General features: G+C 42.7%; 1 protein-coding gene across 1 annotated transcript in view; it reads left to right on the plus strand.

The window, feature by feature from the left end:
- DIS3L2 (DIS3 mitotic control homolog (S. cerevisiae)-like 2) overlaps positions 1–18167 on the plus strand; it is a 429536-nt gene that overhangs the window by 119054 nt on the left and 292315 nt on the right. The window contains exon 6 of the mRNA XM_006866746.1: positions 15010–15110. Within this exon, the coding sequence (XP_006866808.1) occupies positions 15010–15110 (101 nt within the window). The remainder of the gene's footprint in view (positions 1–15009; positions 15111–18167) is intronic.

The following is an 18167-nucleotide window of genomic DNA, read 5'->3' on the forward strand; positions in this document are numbered from 1 at the left end:
ACGACTATACACATGGACCTCGCCAGATGGAACGCAAAGAAATCAAATTGACTACATCTGTGGAAAGAGAAGATGGAAAAGCTCTATATCATCAGTGAAGACAAGGCCAGGGGCAGACTGTGGAACAGACCATCAATTACTGATATGCAAATTCAAATTGAAGCTGAAGACAATGAAAACAAGTCTTCGAGAGCCAAAGTATGACCTTGAATTTATCCCACCTGAATTTAGAGATCATCTGAAGGGCTCCTTACTCTCCCTTATATTATCTCCTCCAACTCCAAGTCCCCACTAGCATCTAAGTCATCTTGTGTACTTGCCTTCTAAATGCCTCCCAGTCCAGGATTCTTAGCTCCTTGGCCATTTGTCAGATTACTGAAGTAACTCACTAAGGGTCTTCTGCCTTCAGCCCTTCCTCTAATTCGTCTTTTCAAACAGCATCCATTGCAGGTGCCTTAATGCATAGATCATGTCAGTTTCCTGCCTGCATTCTTCTATGGCTCTCCATTACCTTTGGGATAATTCCAAACTCCTCTCTGTATGGACCCAGCCCCTGCCTAGCTATGGCACACTATCTCTCGTCCTTCCGTGAGGTAGTGACGACTCAGTGGTAGAAGCCTCGTCTTGTATCGGGGAGACCCAGCTTTCATTCCTGACCAGTGCGCCTCCTGCGTGGCCACTGCTCATCTGTCACTGGAGGCTTGTGTGTGGCTGTGAAGGTACACAGGTTTCAATGATGCTTCCAGAGTAAGGCAGCCTAGAAGGAAAGGCCTATCAGAGTTCAGAAAGCAGCCATTATAATGAGCTGATCTGAACCTGGTTATGGGATGACCTGGGACTGGGTGGCGTTTTGTTCCATTGTGTATAGGGATGCCATGAGTTGAAAGGCTGTATGGATGGCAGCAGACAGCAACAGCAGCAACTTGTCCTTCCTTCTGTTCCACAGAATGCACTTGGTGTACAGAAAAATGTGTGCAATTTAAATCTATAAAAATTACTGAGCACCTACTGTGTTCCAGCCATTCTAGTACATTTGTGCACGTTAACTTCGATTACTCATCACATTAATCCTTTAAGGTGGGTTTCGTTTTCCCAGTGAGGAAATGCCACCCACCCTGTAATGTTGCCATCCACCTCTGCTCCAGCCTGCCCAGTCATTGTCCACAGCGTGATGGACAGGGGAAGGGCACTCACTCATGACTCATTGCAAGAACTAAGAGTCATCAGAATGTGAAGAGTGTCTAGCATTTTGCTTTATATAGTTTGCACCAGAGCATTGCATGTAAGCATAACTCATGTAAACTATTCCTAATATGCAAAGGAAGACATGTAGAGAAAAGGAGGAAGTAACTTGTTGCAGGCCACCTAACTCAGGCTTGTAGGACCTAAGTTTGGATTTAGGTCTTGGGAGGTCTAAGGTCATGCTGTTAACTCTGCTGACATCCCTCCAGGAGTCCTGGTAACACACTACTTAAGTGCTCAACTGCTAACCAGTTGGCAGTTTTAAACCCCATCGTGGTTCTAGTGGGAAAAGACCTGGCAATTTGCTTCTATAAAGACTTTCCCCCTAGGGGACTCTATGGGACAGTTCTACTTTATCAAATGAGATCACTGTGAGCTGAAATTGACTTGATAACGCCTAACAATGACAATATCATTCCTATGGGAAGATGCAAGTAAATGACACAAAGAGAACTGGTGATCATTTGGCTGCTTAAAATCTTTCAATGTCCGTCTCTTAACCAAATTGCAGAATTTTTGGCTACTCCCTCCCTTTATTAAAATCCACCCACATGCACCCATCGTTCTTTCTGGTCCCATCATGCTGTGGTGAAAGGAGCTTGGGCTTGGAGTTGAGCTGGGTTCAGATGCCCCTCTCTACTGCTGTCTTCCTTGGATGAACTTTGAAATAAGTTATTTTACCTCCTTGAACTGCTGATTGCTCTTCCCTACAACTCAGAATAGTAATACTTCCCTCATGGGATTGGAGACGATTAAGTGTGAGAGTTCCTGCCTTCTCTCGCCCTCCTTTGTTCTATTACTTTAGTGTAAGCACTGAGTGCTGGGCGTCGTTGTAGCCCTTCCTTACTGTCTTCTTGCAGTGATGGTCACTGCTTCCCTCCCTTCCTATTCCATTCTCTGTCACCCCTTTCCCATCTACACTCTACACTGCCACCTGAAAAAAGATCTAAAGTACAATCTTAGAGACTTCTTGTTAATAGTAATGATGGTCTAGATTATTCAGATCAACTCTCCCACTGAAACTACTTTAAAAAAAAAAAGAAAGTCTGGATAAAACGCAAGAAACGTTTTCCTTAAAGCATCAAAAAGCTGACAGGTACCACCAGTGTAAAATTGGAATCAAGAGCTGCGAGGACATTGTAGATTTGACCAGAAGGAATAGCGGACAGACATTAAGCCCAAATTCCTCATGAGAAATTGGGGTCTCAAAGGGCTACATCTTCAGGGTGAGGGTTAATGTGAACCACACCAGCTCTCACATGAAACTGCAACTCAGGTTCAAGGAATCTGCAGCCTTGAATTGGTTTAAAGAGTAGTTGTGCCTCTGGGCATCTGACAAAATCAAGTGGAAATTCTTTCAAAAGGAAGATTTCTTTAGCCTAGACCTCAAATTATTCAGTGACCGGTGCTTAAATATAACCAGGCATTTAAGGACACACGACTCCAAGGGTAAGAGCCATCAGACACCAGAAACAGACCTGCAAAATGTCATCAGACCTTAGAGTTATCCACAGTCTAAAAGCTGTTGTGTTTCTTGCTGTGTTTAAAGGAATAAAAGATAAGTTTGGAGATATCTGCAAGGAGTAGGAAACTATGACAAAGAATAGGAAAAGTGACATAGCAAATTGGAAAAGAAACCAAATAAAACTGCCAGAGACTCACATTACAGTGATGGAATTGAAAACTCAGTGGATAAGGACTTGTATAGATGGAAGTAAATAGTTTGAAGAAAAATAACTTGGTAGGTGGCTTTAACAGCAGATTGGATAAAGTTGAAGAGAAAATTAGCAAACTGAAAGACCTGTAAGGAAATACTGTCTAGAGTATAGCACTGGGAATCAAAGACAAAATATAAAGGAGAGGCCAAGAGAACCTAGAGAATAAGGTAAGAATGTCTAAGTTTAATCAGAGTTATAAAAAGAGATCAGAGAGAAATTGGGCAAAGGTGAAACTTGAAAAGGTAAAGGCTGAAATTTTCCATAACAAAGGAGATACCAATGCATAGATTTAAGATCAATGATTGCAGAAATTAAAATGAAAAAAAAGAAAAAGAAAGCAATTCAAACCTAGATAGATAAAGTTAAAATTACAGAAACCAAAGGCAAAGAATCAAAATGTAAAGCTAGAGAAAAAAGATCATGTACCTCAAAAGCAGTAGACTGACTATTGACTTCTCATCAAATATTATTCGATTGTTATTCTACATTTAAAAGTGCCAGCGGCTTCTCATTTCTAAACTATAAACTATCTATGTCAGCATGTCACATGATCTGTTTAGACACATAGAACCTTCCTCTCTTTCAGGTTAGTCTTGACTGTGTGCCTTCATACATGCTCTACTCCCTTTCCGGAATGCTTCCTATCCCCATGCACTCAGACAGCTCCTACTCAGCCTTCCCTACTGTAGCTCAGGGATTAGTTCCTCTGTCGACCTCTATTCCACTCCCTTCTCCTTGACCTTGGGCACGCTGCTTGCCAGCAATCACTGGCATCATGGGCTTTAAATGTTTGTTTTCATCTTTGTCTCATTCCTAGCATATGAGTTCTGTGAGTACATCTATTTTCTTTTTTTTGAAGTTTTTATTGTGAATTGAGTGATAGTTTTACCTGGGAGAACATCGGTTTTACACCATCATTTCATTGCAGTGATTACAATCTCCTCTGTGCATCATCATTCAGCAGTATTTGCTTCTGTTCCCTCTGTTTGGTTTTTTTTTTGTGTTTTTTTTGGTTAAATATTTTCTTAATACAGGTCTTTCGGGCTCTTACCATGTTTCGGTTCTTGCTACCACAGGCAATACTAGGCTCCTTGCCCTTTCTCACTGACTGGCTGTGAGAGTCCATTTAAGTGACTCTTCCTCTTCATGACCTCAGTGAAACTGGATGAACAGTACACACCTTACTCATAATATGACCTTGGGGATTGTGGAGCAGGTCGCATGAGGTAATGTCCGTGGACTTGCTTTGAATGCTCTCTGACACCATACGATCCATTCAGCAGGGATAGATTTTTTTTCCGAGCGGGAGACACACTGGAGCTGGGAATTCTGTGAAGATGGGTTCTCGTTGGTGCCCCTCAAGACTACCCCACCCGAGCCTTGACCCTGACAGGATTCAGCCCCGGCAACCCTACATGATTGTCTGTGGTCACCATGCCTGGCAGTCTTGCAGCAGAGCAAAGCATTATTCACAATGTGTGTTACCAACGCCTGTGAGGACTTCGGTTATCATTTCTTCCTGCCATTGGGGGCTGTTGTTAGGGTCCATCTCATAACCACCCTGCCTTTATACAATAGAACAAAACTTTGCCTGGTCCTGCACCAGCCTCGTGATTGTTTGGTTTGAGCTCATCATTGCTACCACTGTGACAGTCCATCCGTTTTTGTCACTGACCCTCAACTTTACCAAGCATGATGTCTTCTCCAGGGACTGGTTCCTGCTGACAGTATATCTAAAGTACGAGAGATGATCCTGCTTCTAAGGAGCACTCTGGCTGCACTTCTTCCAGTACAGATTTGTTTGTTCTTCTGGCAGTGCGTGGTACTTTGAATTATCTTCTCCCACACCATCACTCAAATGCATCGATTCTTTCCCAGTCTTCTTTATTCATTGTCTAACTTTCACATAAGAAGCTCTGGTAGCGTAGTGATTACGGATCGGGCTGCAAACTGCAAGGTCAGCAGTTCGGAACTACCAGCTGTTCTGCGGGAGAAAGATGAGGCGTTCTGCTCCCGTAAAGATTTACAGCGGAAACCCTGTACAGGGTCGTTATGAGTCGGAACCGACTCCACAGCATATAACAACAACTTTCACATGCGTATGAGGCAATTCAAAGTACCATGGCTTGGGTCAGGTACACCTTAGTTCTCAAACTTATGTCTTTAGATACTACTTTCAAGAGGCCTTTTACAGCAGATTTGCCTGATGCAATATGTGCTTGTATCCCCTGATTGCTGCTTCCATGAGCGTTGATGGTGGATCCAAGTCAAAATGAAGGCTTTGACAACTTCAGTCTTTTCTCCATTTCTCGTGATGTTATTGATTAGCCCAGTTGTAAGGATTTTCGTTTTCTTTACACTGAGGTGTCAGCCATTCTGTGGTCTTTTATCTTCATCAGTATTTCAAGTCCTTTTTGCTCCCAGCAAGCAAGGGTCTTTTATGAGGACTGAGCCCATAAAAGAAGCTTTTCTGGTTGGTTCCTTTTGAGAGAACTGAGAGGCACATTTTCATTTACAAATGCTTATTACAGTTTTTGTTGAATTCTTGATGGAAACTGGAAATTTCTCTGGCCTTTCATTTAGAGCAGGGGTGGGGAAGCTTTTTTCTGCCAAAATATATAACACCATTCGCAGCTCATACAAAATTATCAATATAAAAATTACTCTGCTATATTTGACCAAACATCTAATTAACTCACCCCTATTGTGATGTCTGGAACTGTAGTTGCCTGGGCAGGTCCAGGCTAAATGATTCCACGGGTCTGATATGGCCTACCGACCGGACGTTCCCACCCCTGATTGACAGATAGAAGAGGCTTGGGTCTGTCAGAGCTCATGATTCTCTTTGTTTAACAGATTGAAATGCTTTTGCCTGCAGGTCCTTGCTGCTTCTTCCTCACTTCCCCTCCAGTCTCTTCGCCTCTGAAATACTAGTGGTGCCTATAGAGTGTTATGTGTCATCAGTGCTGGCAGACACTGTGTTATGTTTATGTTCGATGACAAAATCAGAAGAATTTTTTTCTTAGGGAAATAAGGTACTGTGTTTTACTTGTTGGATGTAAGTGGCAATGCCAGCTTCATCAGACTATGGCATTTAACTTTTTAAATGTGGAACGGAAGTTTCTAATCATCTATAGAAAGAGATGAGGATTCCACTGGACTGTTCTTTCTGGAATATTTCTCTGGGAATATAAGGCCCAGTTGTCTAGTTCAGCTGTTGCTGTTACATGCTGTCACGTTTGTCATAGTGACCGTCTGTCCAACAGAACAAGACCGTGTCCAGTCCTACGCCATCCTCACAGTTGTTCTTCTTGAGTCCATTGTTGCAGCCATCATGTCCGTCCACCTCGTTGAGGGTCTCCCTCTGTTTTGCTGATTCATTGCTTTATCAAGCATGAGGTCTTTTTCCAGGGACTATTCGTAAAAGTGAAAAACACAAACTACTGCCATTGAGTCAGTTCCAACTCCTGGTCACCCTATACATAGGGTTCCGAGATGAAATCTTTACAGGAACAGACAGCCTTGTCTTTCTTCCAATGAGCGGCTGCTGGGTTTGAACTGTTGACATTGAGGTTAGCAGTCTGAGGTTAGCTTATCCTACAGCACCACCAGGGCTCCTTGTCTATGTTAGAAGTATATCTCGTTTTTATAAAACTTTTGCTTTAAGATGAAGATTTTGGTTCCTAACTTTTTTATTTCTTTTACTTTTTGTTATAAACTGAATGAAGGTTTACAGAGCCGATCATGTGTTTTGCATTGAACAAAATCCACGCTTGTGTCATCTCAATGATTGGCTTCTAGAATTATTTGAACTAGGAGGGACCGACTCTGCCATCAGTATGGTGAGACTGCAGGCATCTTGCTCTCCTGCTGCAGACACCTAGCACCTACTGTAGTCGTTTGTCACAGAGGGATTTTTGTTTTTGCCTGGTCAAAGCGTTCTTCCTGATGTTCATTCAAAAACATTTTTCATTTAAGTTCATTTTTCTCATGTAAAGTTGTTCACAGTGATAAAGACACACTGAACAGATCTCTGAAATTTCCCTCACATCTTGTCTCTGTTCACTCTCCCTGCCACTGTCTGGATTCACGTTCTTATTAGGTCACACCTAAACCATGACCCCACCTTCCTGAGATCTCTGTTGCTATGTGTCTCCACGCCAGTGTGCCGCCAATGTCTGTGTGATATACACGGAGGACTTCCAGTATCTTTAAAAAAAAAAAACAAAAACAAACTTGTTGTAAATTAAGTGGTTTACAAAGCCAATCATCTGTTTTACAATCAACAAATTATACTTTTCATTTCATCTGATGATTTCCGTTCCCATTTTCTCCCTGTAATTCCTGTTTCCATTCCTCCTCCTCTCCCCAGCCTTCTGAATTTTGTCCTTAGGGAAATGATGCCCTTTTGATCGCCAACACTTGACTCTTCTGTGGGTGCATACTTCCCTAGTGTTGCAGTCTCCCCTATATACCTATTTCCTTTATCTTTTAATTCCATGTTTCCATGAACTTTTGAAACCCTCTCATATAACTTTATAGAGAAAAATTTTCCTGGCCTGTAAAATACCTTACACGATAGTGTCCAAGCTGTATCTGTATGTGAGAAAGTATATTCTGCTGAGAATAGTAATAAGTCCTAAAATATCTATGACTTAAGCAAAAGAAAGGTTTCTTTCTATCTCACCTAAAAAAGGTAGGCAGGCAGGGCTTATAGGACAGCTCTGCAGTCTGTCGGTTCATTCTGTCCTGCTGGTCTGCACAGTAGAGTGCACCCTTGGCATGTGGCCTCATGACCCAGGATAAATGCTGAGGTCCAGCCATCACATCCACCTTCAAGCCAACAGGAAGGAGGAAGGCAGGCAGGTTGCATCTCCTGCCTTGAAGGACATTTCCTGGAAGTCACTCACAACTCATCATCTGCTTCTTATTGGCTAAATCTTAGACACATGAGCCACACCTACTTGTAAAAAGGCTGAGGTAACCTTTTAACTAGTCTGCCCTGCTAAAAAATGTGGGTTCTTATTAGGCACTTGTAAAGTCTCTACGTGATCCACATAGCTTCCCTCAACTTCAGAGTTGCTGTTTGAACCCACACAGCGGTGTTGTGGAAGACAAGAACTGGTGATCCGCTTCCATAAAGAAGACAGCCAGGGAAACCCTGTGGGGCTCTTCTGCTCTGTCACATGGGGTAGCCAGGAAATCAGAATTCATTTGATAGCAATTCATTGCAGGTTACTGAGGAAGAGGGAGAAAATACAGTTGGGTGGTAACTGGAGTCTTTGCCGCAGACCCAGCCCTCATCGCCACCAGCATTATCCTTTCCCTCTGTATCAGGCCCTTCCTGACCAGCACATGTGTCTTCAAGCTGTGTGGCCTCAAGTTACGGTGGTCTCTTACTAGTCCTTCACTGTGTCAGGCCCTCTCACATCGCCGGACATTTGCACATGTGGTGGCCTGGAAGGTCCTTCAAATTCCCTGTCTCTCTTCCAGACTGCTACATAGCCTTTCAGCCCCGGGTGCCGTCCTTAGTCACATTTTCTTTCTGACATTTTCACAGTCACCTTTTCTCCAACAGTGACAGCACCGTATTCCTGACTTTGCCCACGGCTGTATGGGGCAGCAGAAGAGCAGCAGGAGCTAGACAGCTGTGGAGTTCAGTCCTTGAGCTGCAGTATAAACGTGAACGTGCTCAGAGTAGTTGTTGCATTTAAAGCCACAGCCAGATCTCTTTGGGGTTCCAGACCTTCATGTTGAGCTGCTTACTCAACATTGTCACCTGAGGGTGTCCTAGATGGCCTCTCAGATATAACTGTGTCTGAACTAGAACTCTTGATTTCACTCCTCCTCTCGTCTTACTAGTGCCAGTACATGATGCCTCCATCAACTTGGTGGGTCGTGTCAGAAATCTGGAAACAATCCTGTACTTCTCATATCTAGGAACCCTTCACTCCATCAAGTCTGTAAGTTCAGCTGCAGAGCATGTTTTTAATCACTCGTGGGAATGCCGTCCCCAGAGTCTGCGTCATGGAGCTCTCGGTCTCCCCTGGGATTCCCCAGGAGCTCCTAAGTGCTCACCCTATGGCTTCTTTCAGCCTGCTGACATTGTGCCCTGCATAGTGTCACTACCTTGAACAGAATCTTCAGCCATCTCCTGTTGTATTTAGGTTTGCGCTCAGCGTTGTTAGCATGGCCCACTTGGCACTACTTGACTAGACTCAGGTATCCTGCCAGACCCGTTCATTCTTGCTCACTACATTCCGGCCTCTTCATCTTCTTTCTGTTCCTTAATTTGGCTAAGAACATCCCAACTCTACCCTTTCTACATGCTGTTCCCCACCTGAGATCTTTTGTCCCCTTTGTCACTCCTACACACACCATAGTCCTAAATGCTGCTTGCTCAGAGGCCTTTCTCCAAGTCCCTGAGCCCTCATCCAAGTCACGTGTGTTCTCTCCCCTGCCTCTGTGTGGCTCTTTGTTTCCTCCTTGGCATTCATCACCATTTATTATTTCATGCTGTAGTTGTGAGGTACCATCGAGTTGGTTCTGACTCAGCAACCCTTTGTTTAACAGAATGAAACACTGTCTGGTCCTCCACTCTCCTCACAACCCTTTGCTGTGCTTGAACTCACTGTTGAAGCCAAGCTGTAGATTAATCAATAATTTATTCCATACTGCATCCACATTCCACCACCCATCTGTCAGTAATTGTCATACTGTGGTGGCTTGTGTGTTGCTGTGATGCAGGAAGCTATGCTACCAGTATTTTGAGTGCCAGAAGGACCACCCATGGTGAAAAGGTTTCAGCTGAAGATAGTCTAAGATAGACTAGGAAGAACGAGGGGCAGAGTACTACTGTTTAACCACTGAAAACCTTATGAGTAGCAGGGAATACTATCAGCATCAGGATATTGAATATTGAAACCTTATGAATAGCACCAGACTACTGTCAGATAGAGTTCCTCAGGTTGGTAGGCACTGAAAATACACCAGGGAAAGAGCTGCCTCCTCAAAGTAAAGTTGACTGTTATGCTGTGACTGGCATAAAGCTTTCGGGACCTTCATTTGCTGATGAGGCACAACTCAAAATGAGGTGAAGCAACAGCAAACATCTATTAATAATAAGAACATGGAATGTATGAAGTATGAATCTAGAAAACTTGGAAGTTATCAAAATGAAGAAGAATTCATAAAGATTGACTATCCTAGGCATTAGTGAACTGAAATGGTTTGTATGGGCCATTTTGAATCTGATAGTCACGTGGTTTACTATCCTGGGAATGACACATTGAAGAGGAATGGTGTCACATTCATCATCAAAAAGAACATATCAAGATATATCTTGCACTGTCTGTGATAGGATAATATCCATACGTATAAAAGGAAGACCACATAATACTACTGTTATTCAAATTTGCACACCAGCCACTGAGTCCCATGATGATGAAATTGAAGAATTCTACCAACTTCTTCAGTCTGAAATTGACCAAACATGCATTTAAGATGTATTGCTAATTACTGGCGATTGGAATGCAAAAGTTAGAAACAAATAGGAAGGGTCAGTAGTTGGAAAAGATGGCCTTGGTGATAGAAATGATGCTGGAGACCACGTGGTAGAATTTTGAAAGACCAATAACTTGTTCATTGCAAACACCTTTTTAAACAGCATACAAGATGATTATACATATGGACCTCAACAGAATCAAATTGACTGCACCTGTGGAAGAAATGGTGGCGAAGCTCTATATTATCAGCCAGAACAAGGCCAGGGGCAGGCTTTGGCACAAACCATTAATTGCTCAGATGCAAGTTCATGCTGAAGCTGAAGAAAATTAAAACAAATCCACAAAAGCCAAAATATGACTTGAATATATCCCACCTGAAATTAGACATCATCTCATGAACATAATTGATGCATTAGACACTAAAGACCAAAGACCAGAAGAGTTCTAGGACAACATCAAGAACATCATACAGGAAGAAAGCAAACCATCATTAAGAAGATAAGAAAGAAGGAAAAGACCAAAGTGGATGTCAGAAGACCCTCTGAAACTTGCTTGCCAATAGAGGTGCTAAAGCAAATATTAAGAAATGAGGTGAAAGAGCTGAACAGAAAAATTTGAAGGTCAACTCAAGAAGACAAAGTCAAATATTATAATTAAATGTGTAAAGACTTGGAGTTAGAAAACCAAAAAGGAGGAACACGCATTTCTCAAGATGAAGGAACTGAAGAAAAATTCAAGCCTTGAGTTGCAATATTGAAGGATTCTATCAGTCTCTGGTAGCGTAGTGGTTACGAATCAGGCTGTGAACCTTAAGGTCAGCAGTTCGAAACTACCAGCCGCTCTGTGGGAGAAAGATGAGGCTTTCTGCTCCCGTAAAGATTTACAGTCTCAGAACCCCTGTGCAGGGTCACTATGGGTCGGAACCGACTTGATGGCACTTAACAACAATATCAGTAAAATCTTAAATGATGCAGAAAGCTTCAAAAGAAGATTAAAGAACACACAGAGTCACTGTACCAAAAAGAAGTAGTCCATGTTCAACCATTTCAAGAGAAAGCATATGCTCATGAGCCAATGATCCTGAAGGCAGAGGTCCAAGGTGCACTGAAGGTATTGGCAAAGAACAAAGTTTGGGGAATTGATGGATTACAAATTCAACTCGTTCAACAAACTGAGGCGACACTAGAGGCACTCATTCATCTATGCCAAGTAATTTGGAAGATAGCAGACTGGCCATCTGATTGGAAGAGGTCCGTATTTGTGCCCATTCCAAAAAGAGGTAACCCAACGGAATGCAGAAATCATCAAACAATATCATTAATATCATATTCAAGTAAAATTTTGCAAAAGATAATTCATAAATGGCAGCAACAGTGCATTGACAGGGAACTGTCAGAGGTTCGAGCTGGATTTAGACGAGTAAATTTAGACAAGGATAGCCTTGCTGATATCAGATAAATCTTGACTAAAAACAGAGAATACCAGAACTATGTTTACCTATGCTTGATTGACTATGGAAAGGCTTTCAATTGTGTGGATCCTGACAAGCTCTGGGTTTATTCTTTCAACATACTTATTCAGTTTGTGTGCTGAGCAAATATGAGAAGCTGGTTTATATGAAGAGTATAGTAGCATCAGGATTGAAGGAAGACTCATTAACAACCTGAGATATGCAGATGATACAACCTTGCTTGCTGAAAGTGAAGAAGACTTAAAATACTTACTGGTGAAGATCAAAGACCACAGTGTTCAGCATGGGCTGCACCTCAATGTAAAGAAAATAAAAATCCTTGACACTAGACCAATAAATAACATTATAAATGTAAAAAAGATTGAAGTTGTCACAGACTTCATTTTGCTTGGATCCACCATCAACACTCTGGAAGCAGTAGGCAAGAAATGAATCGAGGGATTGCAGTAGGCAGAACTGCTGCACAAGACCTCTTTAAAGTGTTGAAGAGCAAAGATATCAGTTTGAGGACTAAGGTGTACCTAACCCCAGCCATGGTATTTTCAATAGCCACCTGTACATGTGAACCACAGGGTTGATGGTTCAAATCCACCAGCTGCTCCTTGGTAACTGTATACAGGGTTGCTATGAGTTAGAACTGACTCGGTGGCACTTAGCAACTACAACACTTCCTCAGTAGGATCCCTGGTGGTTTAGAAGGTTATGCATTGGTCTGCTAACCGTAGTAAGGTCAGCTGTTTGAGTCCACTAGCTGCTCTAAGGTAGAAAAATGAGACCTTCTGCTCCCGTACAGATTTACAGCCTCGGAAACCCTATACAGGTTCACTGAATTGGAGCTGACTCTACGGCACACAACAATAAATCCTCAATGCCTACTGTTCAGTAAATACTTGTGGAATGAGCAAATGATCTTGTGATTAAACAATCTTGGATTAAATAATGTGGTAGATTCCCTTATTAAATTAACAACTTTATTATTCAGGATGGTAAGACGTAGTTTTTGGAAACCCATTTAAGGTGATTCACCTTTCTACCTGGCGTCCTGCTTCTTCCCATTCACTGAATGTGCCTGTGTTGCTCACTTGCAAGGCTGTAAGCCTCAGTGTAATTCACTAGCTAGCTCTTTGTCTGAACAAAGCCTCGTTTCTGCCAGGATTTCCTTATGAGCTCTGAGGATGAGAAGGTCATGTTCAGGTGTGAGTTCAGAGATGATTGGGCTCACTTCTGTGGCTTGCCCTCTTTTTTTTGGCTGTAACCTGGCATAATGTTTGGAACAGAAGACTGGCTTGTTATTAGAATGCAGTGTGAAACAATAGTCATCGAAGGTGGAGTCTTCCTTGGTTGCCCCAGGGTTGGGCCTGCTATGGACAAATGATCTCTGTCGCTACCCTGTCTTGAGGCAGACGGCACTGACATAGGGTGTTTAGATGGGGGGAGGGGGGGGCAGGGGATGGGGGGCATGTGCATGACAATTCCAGCCTCCTTGTTTTTCTTTAAGGTGCCCTGATGGTGCAGTGGGTTAAGTGTTGGGCTACTAACCACAGGGTCGGTGGTACAGACCCATCAGCTGCTCCATGGGAGAAAGATGTAGTGTGCTTCCCTAAAGATTGACAGTCTCAGAAACCTATAGGGCTGCCGTCAGTCTGAACCAAGGCAATGGCAGTGAGCATCATCCTTTAATTCTCTTGTTCTGGAGAACACCTTGGCACTTTTGTTATCAGGCAGATCAACAAAGTATTTGAGATTTTTTTCTCTCCCCAAGATTATGAAAGATGTTCTGGAGGCATCTAATGCTTTTGGAATCCAGATTCATATCTACAGTAAAGAGATTTAACTGTTTCATCAGAAACAGGTTGATTGGCAGTGGGAAAGATTTTGTTTTTATTTCTTTTTCTGGAAAACAATGAGACCTGTGCTTTTCGGTCGGTCGACGCTTTGCTAGGTATGGTTTTAGCATCGATGGAAAAGCAAACAGTTGACCGTTCTTAATCCCCAGTAGGTGAAAGCATGTCAGTGTTTCCAGAGTACGCCCAGAATGGTAAAATTGGCTTGAAGCTGAGCCTTTGCTAAGAGGCAGCCAGTCCTGAAAGGATTTATTTATTTATTTTGGCCTTTGATCATGTCTCAACCATGATAAGTATAAGTCTTCCTTAGCTATCTGGAGTGGGTCCCACATGAATTGGTTGTGACCCTTAGAATCTCTCAAAACGCCAATGCAGTTGACTAAGAACTTTGGGGGGACTGGGGAGGGAAATCTAATGTAACAAAAGAAGATACCAGACGAAGTGTGTTGTTTACCATTTGTGTGCCTGAGGGTTTGTATGCCTCTTATAAGGAGCTGAATTGCCTCTTTACTGAAAAGATGGGGTTTCAGTTTCTTGGGGTGAATGCGCATTTTATAAATTTTTTTAAAAAGGAAATTAAACATTAAAAGACGTTAAGTACTTTACTCTTTATATAATGCTGCTGAGAAAAGCCAGGAAAATCAGGGTTGGGCTTTAAAAAAAATTTTTTTACTTAATAAATATAATCTCTTTTCCACCATTTTGTTTGTAATGGCTGGCCCCAAAGTACTTTAAAAGTTAGCATTTGATTTTGTTTTATTTCAGCAGATGTGCATAATAAATTAACCTATCTCTAGTCTTCATTGTGGGCTAGGGCCATGCTGAATAACGGCGAGTTTCCTTTGGTTTGTTTGTTTTATTTTGGGTGTGCACTTTAGTTTAATTCAGCATAACTGTATGACGGGGCTTCAAAAAGTTGTTGGAAGAGTTCCATTATCTTTCCATTCCATTTTTTCCCTGACTTTATGAAGCCCCCTCAAATGCTCTCCACTTGCGTTCTGTTTACCAGCCTATGGAAAACTGTGGCACAGAGAACATGGCACCTGCCGCTGCCAGTGCTCGTTGTTTGTAGTCATTTCGAGTGTGACATGATTGGCCTTACCCACTTCACCCTGCTCCCGTGGGCCCGGCTTTCCTTCTCTGTAAGAACCCTTCCAGCTCTGTGTGTCCAATGGAAATGCCTCTAATGGACTCTTCTTCTCTCTCTCTGTCTTCTCTCTTGAATTTAGGAAGAGAGGATGCTGGAGCATCAGAAACCAAGGAAGAGAATGCCCTCACTTCCCAAGACCCGAGAGCTTTCATAGACAAGGCACTGCAGAAATCAGCAAAGGTCATTGCCTGCCGACTTCCCCACGGGTCCAAATAAATGCCTGTCACCTGAGCCTCTTGTTCCAGATCCCTCTTGCGATGCATTCAGGACTGTAGTTGGTCAGTTACTCAGAAAAGTTAGTGGAAACAAGGACTTCTGCCAAGTGAATATATATATACACTTTTAATAACTTTATAAACACGTAAATATATATCCATTTGCCTGTCTTTGGGTGAAGGGTCAGGGCTTTTTCTTTGCATGGGGGTCTGCTGACTGGAGTTTGCATTCCCTTTCTGGCCTAAACCGTATTCACAATGTGCCATCTTTTGGTATGTACAGTGAGAACTTAGATGCTAGTGAAACATTATGAAGAACCCTGGACTGTTACTGAAAATTGGGTGGTTCGAATCCACCAGCTGGAACCAACTTGACAGCTGTGGGAGACACATGATGAATGCAGATGATCCCGAGTCTGACAGTTTCTGACGCTACATTTTCTTTTTTTATTCTTATCATGTCCATTTATATGATGAAAGTAAAATTTTAATAATAAATTTTTAATTTCAAAGCATTCAATTTGGTTATCATAAAAACAGTAATTTCTTTTACAAGCCTGTCTTTGTACTGTGCATGATTCACCTCTATTTTTTAATAATACCTACTGGTGATGTATGCACTAGTGACGTAGTGGTTTGGCACTGTAAGATGAGCATTGTATTGCCAGACTGTCTGCTGCAAGGTTAGTGGTTCAAACCCACCAGCTCCTCCTCGGAAACCCTATACAGGGTTGCTATGAGTCAGAACTGGATCGACAGCAAACAACAAGTGGTGTATTCAGGGGTGGAATTATTTAGCTTCACGAATTGCATATGTTAGGAGAAGAGGTAAGAGAGCAAGAACACAGTGTGGTAACTTTTGGAGGCTCCGTCAGCATGCTTAACCAGGGCATGCCGTGTTGTCACCTGGTCTAACAAGTTCCTTCTGAGAGTGTCTCCTGCATCTTGTCAGGAGGAATCTGTAAATGATGCTACCCCAGCTCAGTCCTCCCAGTGAATGAGGTCTTTCAGTGAGCATTTTGAGATAACCTCATGTAGGCAGCAGGTTAGTTGGCTCATGGACCCTTTTCATTTGACTTGTGCTGTAGTTGAACATCTTGCCTTTGTAGTTTATATCGGGAAAAAACAGAGAGAGAGAAAGAAAGGCAAAAAGCAACAAGAGCCCCAAATGTCTGGCTTTTTTGGTCAAAGTCAAATACCAGGCAGCACTAGGCCACGTTCCTAAATGACTTTAGTCAGTCATGGCGCGTAGAGGTGATGCTCTGCAGATGGAAGGTGCGTTCTTCTGTCTACCCTCTTTCTGTCTGTCTTTTCTCACTGGCCCATTTTGGCATTTCAGAATGGGATTCCAGGTCCAGAGCAGGGATTGGCAAACTTTGACCCTAGGGCCAAATTCAACTTACTTCCTGACTTCATGTGGCCCTCAGTGCAAGAATGGCTTTTACATTTTTAAGTGATTAGAAAAAGCAAACGATTTTATGACCTGCGAGACCAACATGAACTTAGGTTTTGCTGGCTGTGCAGAAAGTTATATAAGTTCACAGCCACGCTCCCTTGTATGTCTTGTCTATGGCTGCTGCTTTCATGCAGGTGAGTGGATGGAGTTGCTAGGAGGAGGCCACAGTGGACTCTGCTGTCTGGTAGCCTGCAGATCTCAGCTAACCGTGTCACCAGGTTGTGACATTGCATTGTATTACTGCTACATCATCCATCACAACAAGAGATGGAGATGTAGAATGTTGCACTTGTAAAGCACAATGAAGTATGAATTACTGTGTCATCAAACTAGATGAAAAAAGTTTATTTTGCAGTGACACTACACCCATGTTTGTCTAATCGAGTCTGACTCGTAGTCTTCCCATAGGACAGAGTACAACTGCGCCGTAGGGTTTCTGAGACTGCAAATCTTTATAGGAGCAGGCAGTTTCCTCTTTGTCCTGCAGAGCATCCAGTGCATTTGCACCGGCAGCCTTGTGGTTAGCATCTCAGTGCTTACCCCACTGCAACACCAGGGCTCCTTTGTGACACTTTGCTGCTGTCGTGTGCCACCGATTCAGAGTGACCCTGTATAGATTTCTGCGGCTGTAAATCTTTATGGGAGCAGCAAGTCTCCTCTTTCTCTTGTGTCTAGATATCCAGTGCTTAGCTCACTGAGCCACCAGGGCTCCTTAGTGGCGCTATGTTGTTGTGTGCCGTCAAGTCGGTTTTGACTCATAGCAACCCTGTGTAAGCTTTCCAAGACTGGAAATCTGCGTGAGCAGAAAGCCTCACTGTAACTATGCTGAAGACAGTAGATGTGGAAATTGCCAAGCTAAGAACTTCACAGTATCCCTAACACACAGAAAAACACCACAGGAGAATGAGAACACTTAAAAGGTGACAAGAGGAAGGCAGACTCATTAGGGCTCCCGATATCCAAGGAGCAACATAGTGATTGGCCTTGTGAGCGTAATTAAGGAGTTTCCGTCAGATCTTCAGTTTAAAGTGATTCATCTACAATGTAATGACAGACTTAGAAAGGGGAGAATCTAATAGAAATCTATGCATGCATTCTGTGTGATAATTAGGCTCAATTAAATCACATGCTGTGGGTTAACATCAATATTTGGCAGTGGCTATCTGTGACTCAAATATTTTAATGAAATTTGTCAAGATCTGGAGTCAGAAAACCAAAAGGAAGGAACATGCTCAGCGTTTCTCAAGCTGAAGGAACTGAAGACAAAATTCAAGCCTCCACTTGCAATACTGAAGGATTCTCTGGGCAAAATATTGAACGATGCAGAAGCATCAAAAGAAGATGGAAGGAAAACATAGAGTCATTGTACCAAAAAGAAATCGTGGATGTTCAACCATTTCAAGAGGTAGCATGTGATCAAGAGCCAACGATATTGAAGGAAGAAGTCCAAGGTACTCTGAAGGTATTGGCAAAGAACAAGGCACCAGGAATTGATGGAATAAAAATTGAAATCTCTCAAGAAAGTGAGGCGGCACAAGAGGCACTCACTCATCTCTGCCAAGAAAT

This window comes from Chrysochloris asiatica, unplaced genomic scaffold (assembly GCF_000296735.1).
Source record: "Chrysochloris asiatica unplaced genomic scaffold, ChrAsi1.0 scaffold00096, whole genome shotgun sequence".
In the NCBI taxonomy this organism is placed as follows: Eukaryota; Metazoa; Chordata; class Mammalia; order Afrosoricida; family Chrysochloridae; genus Chrysochloris; species Chrysochloris asiatica.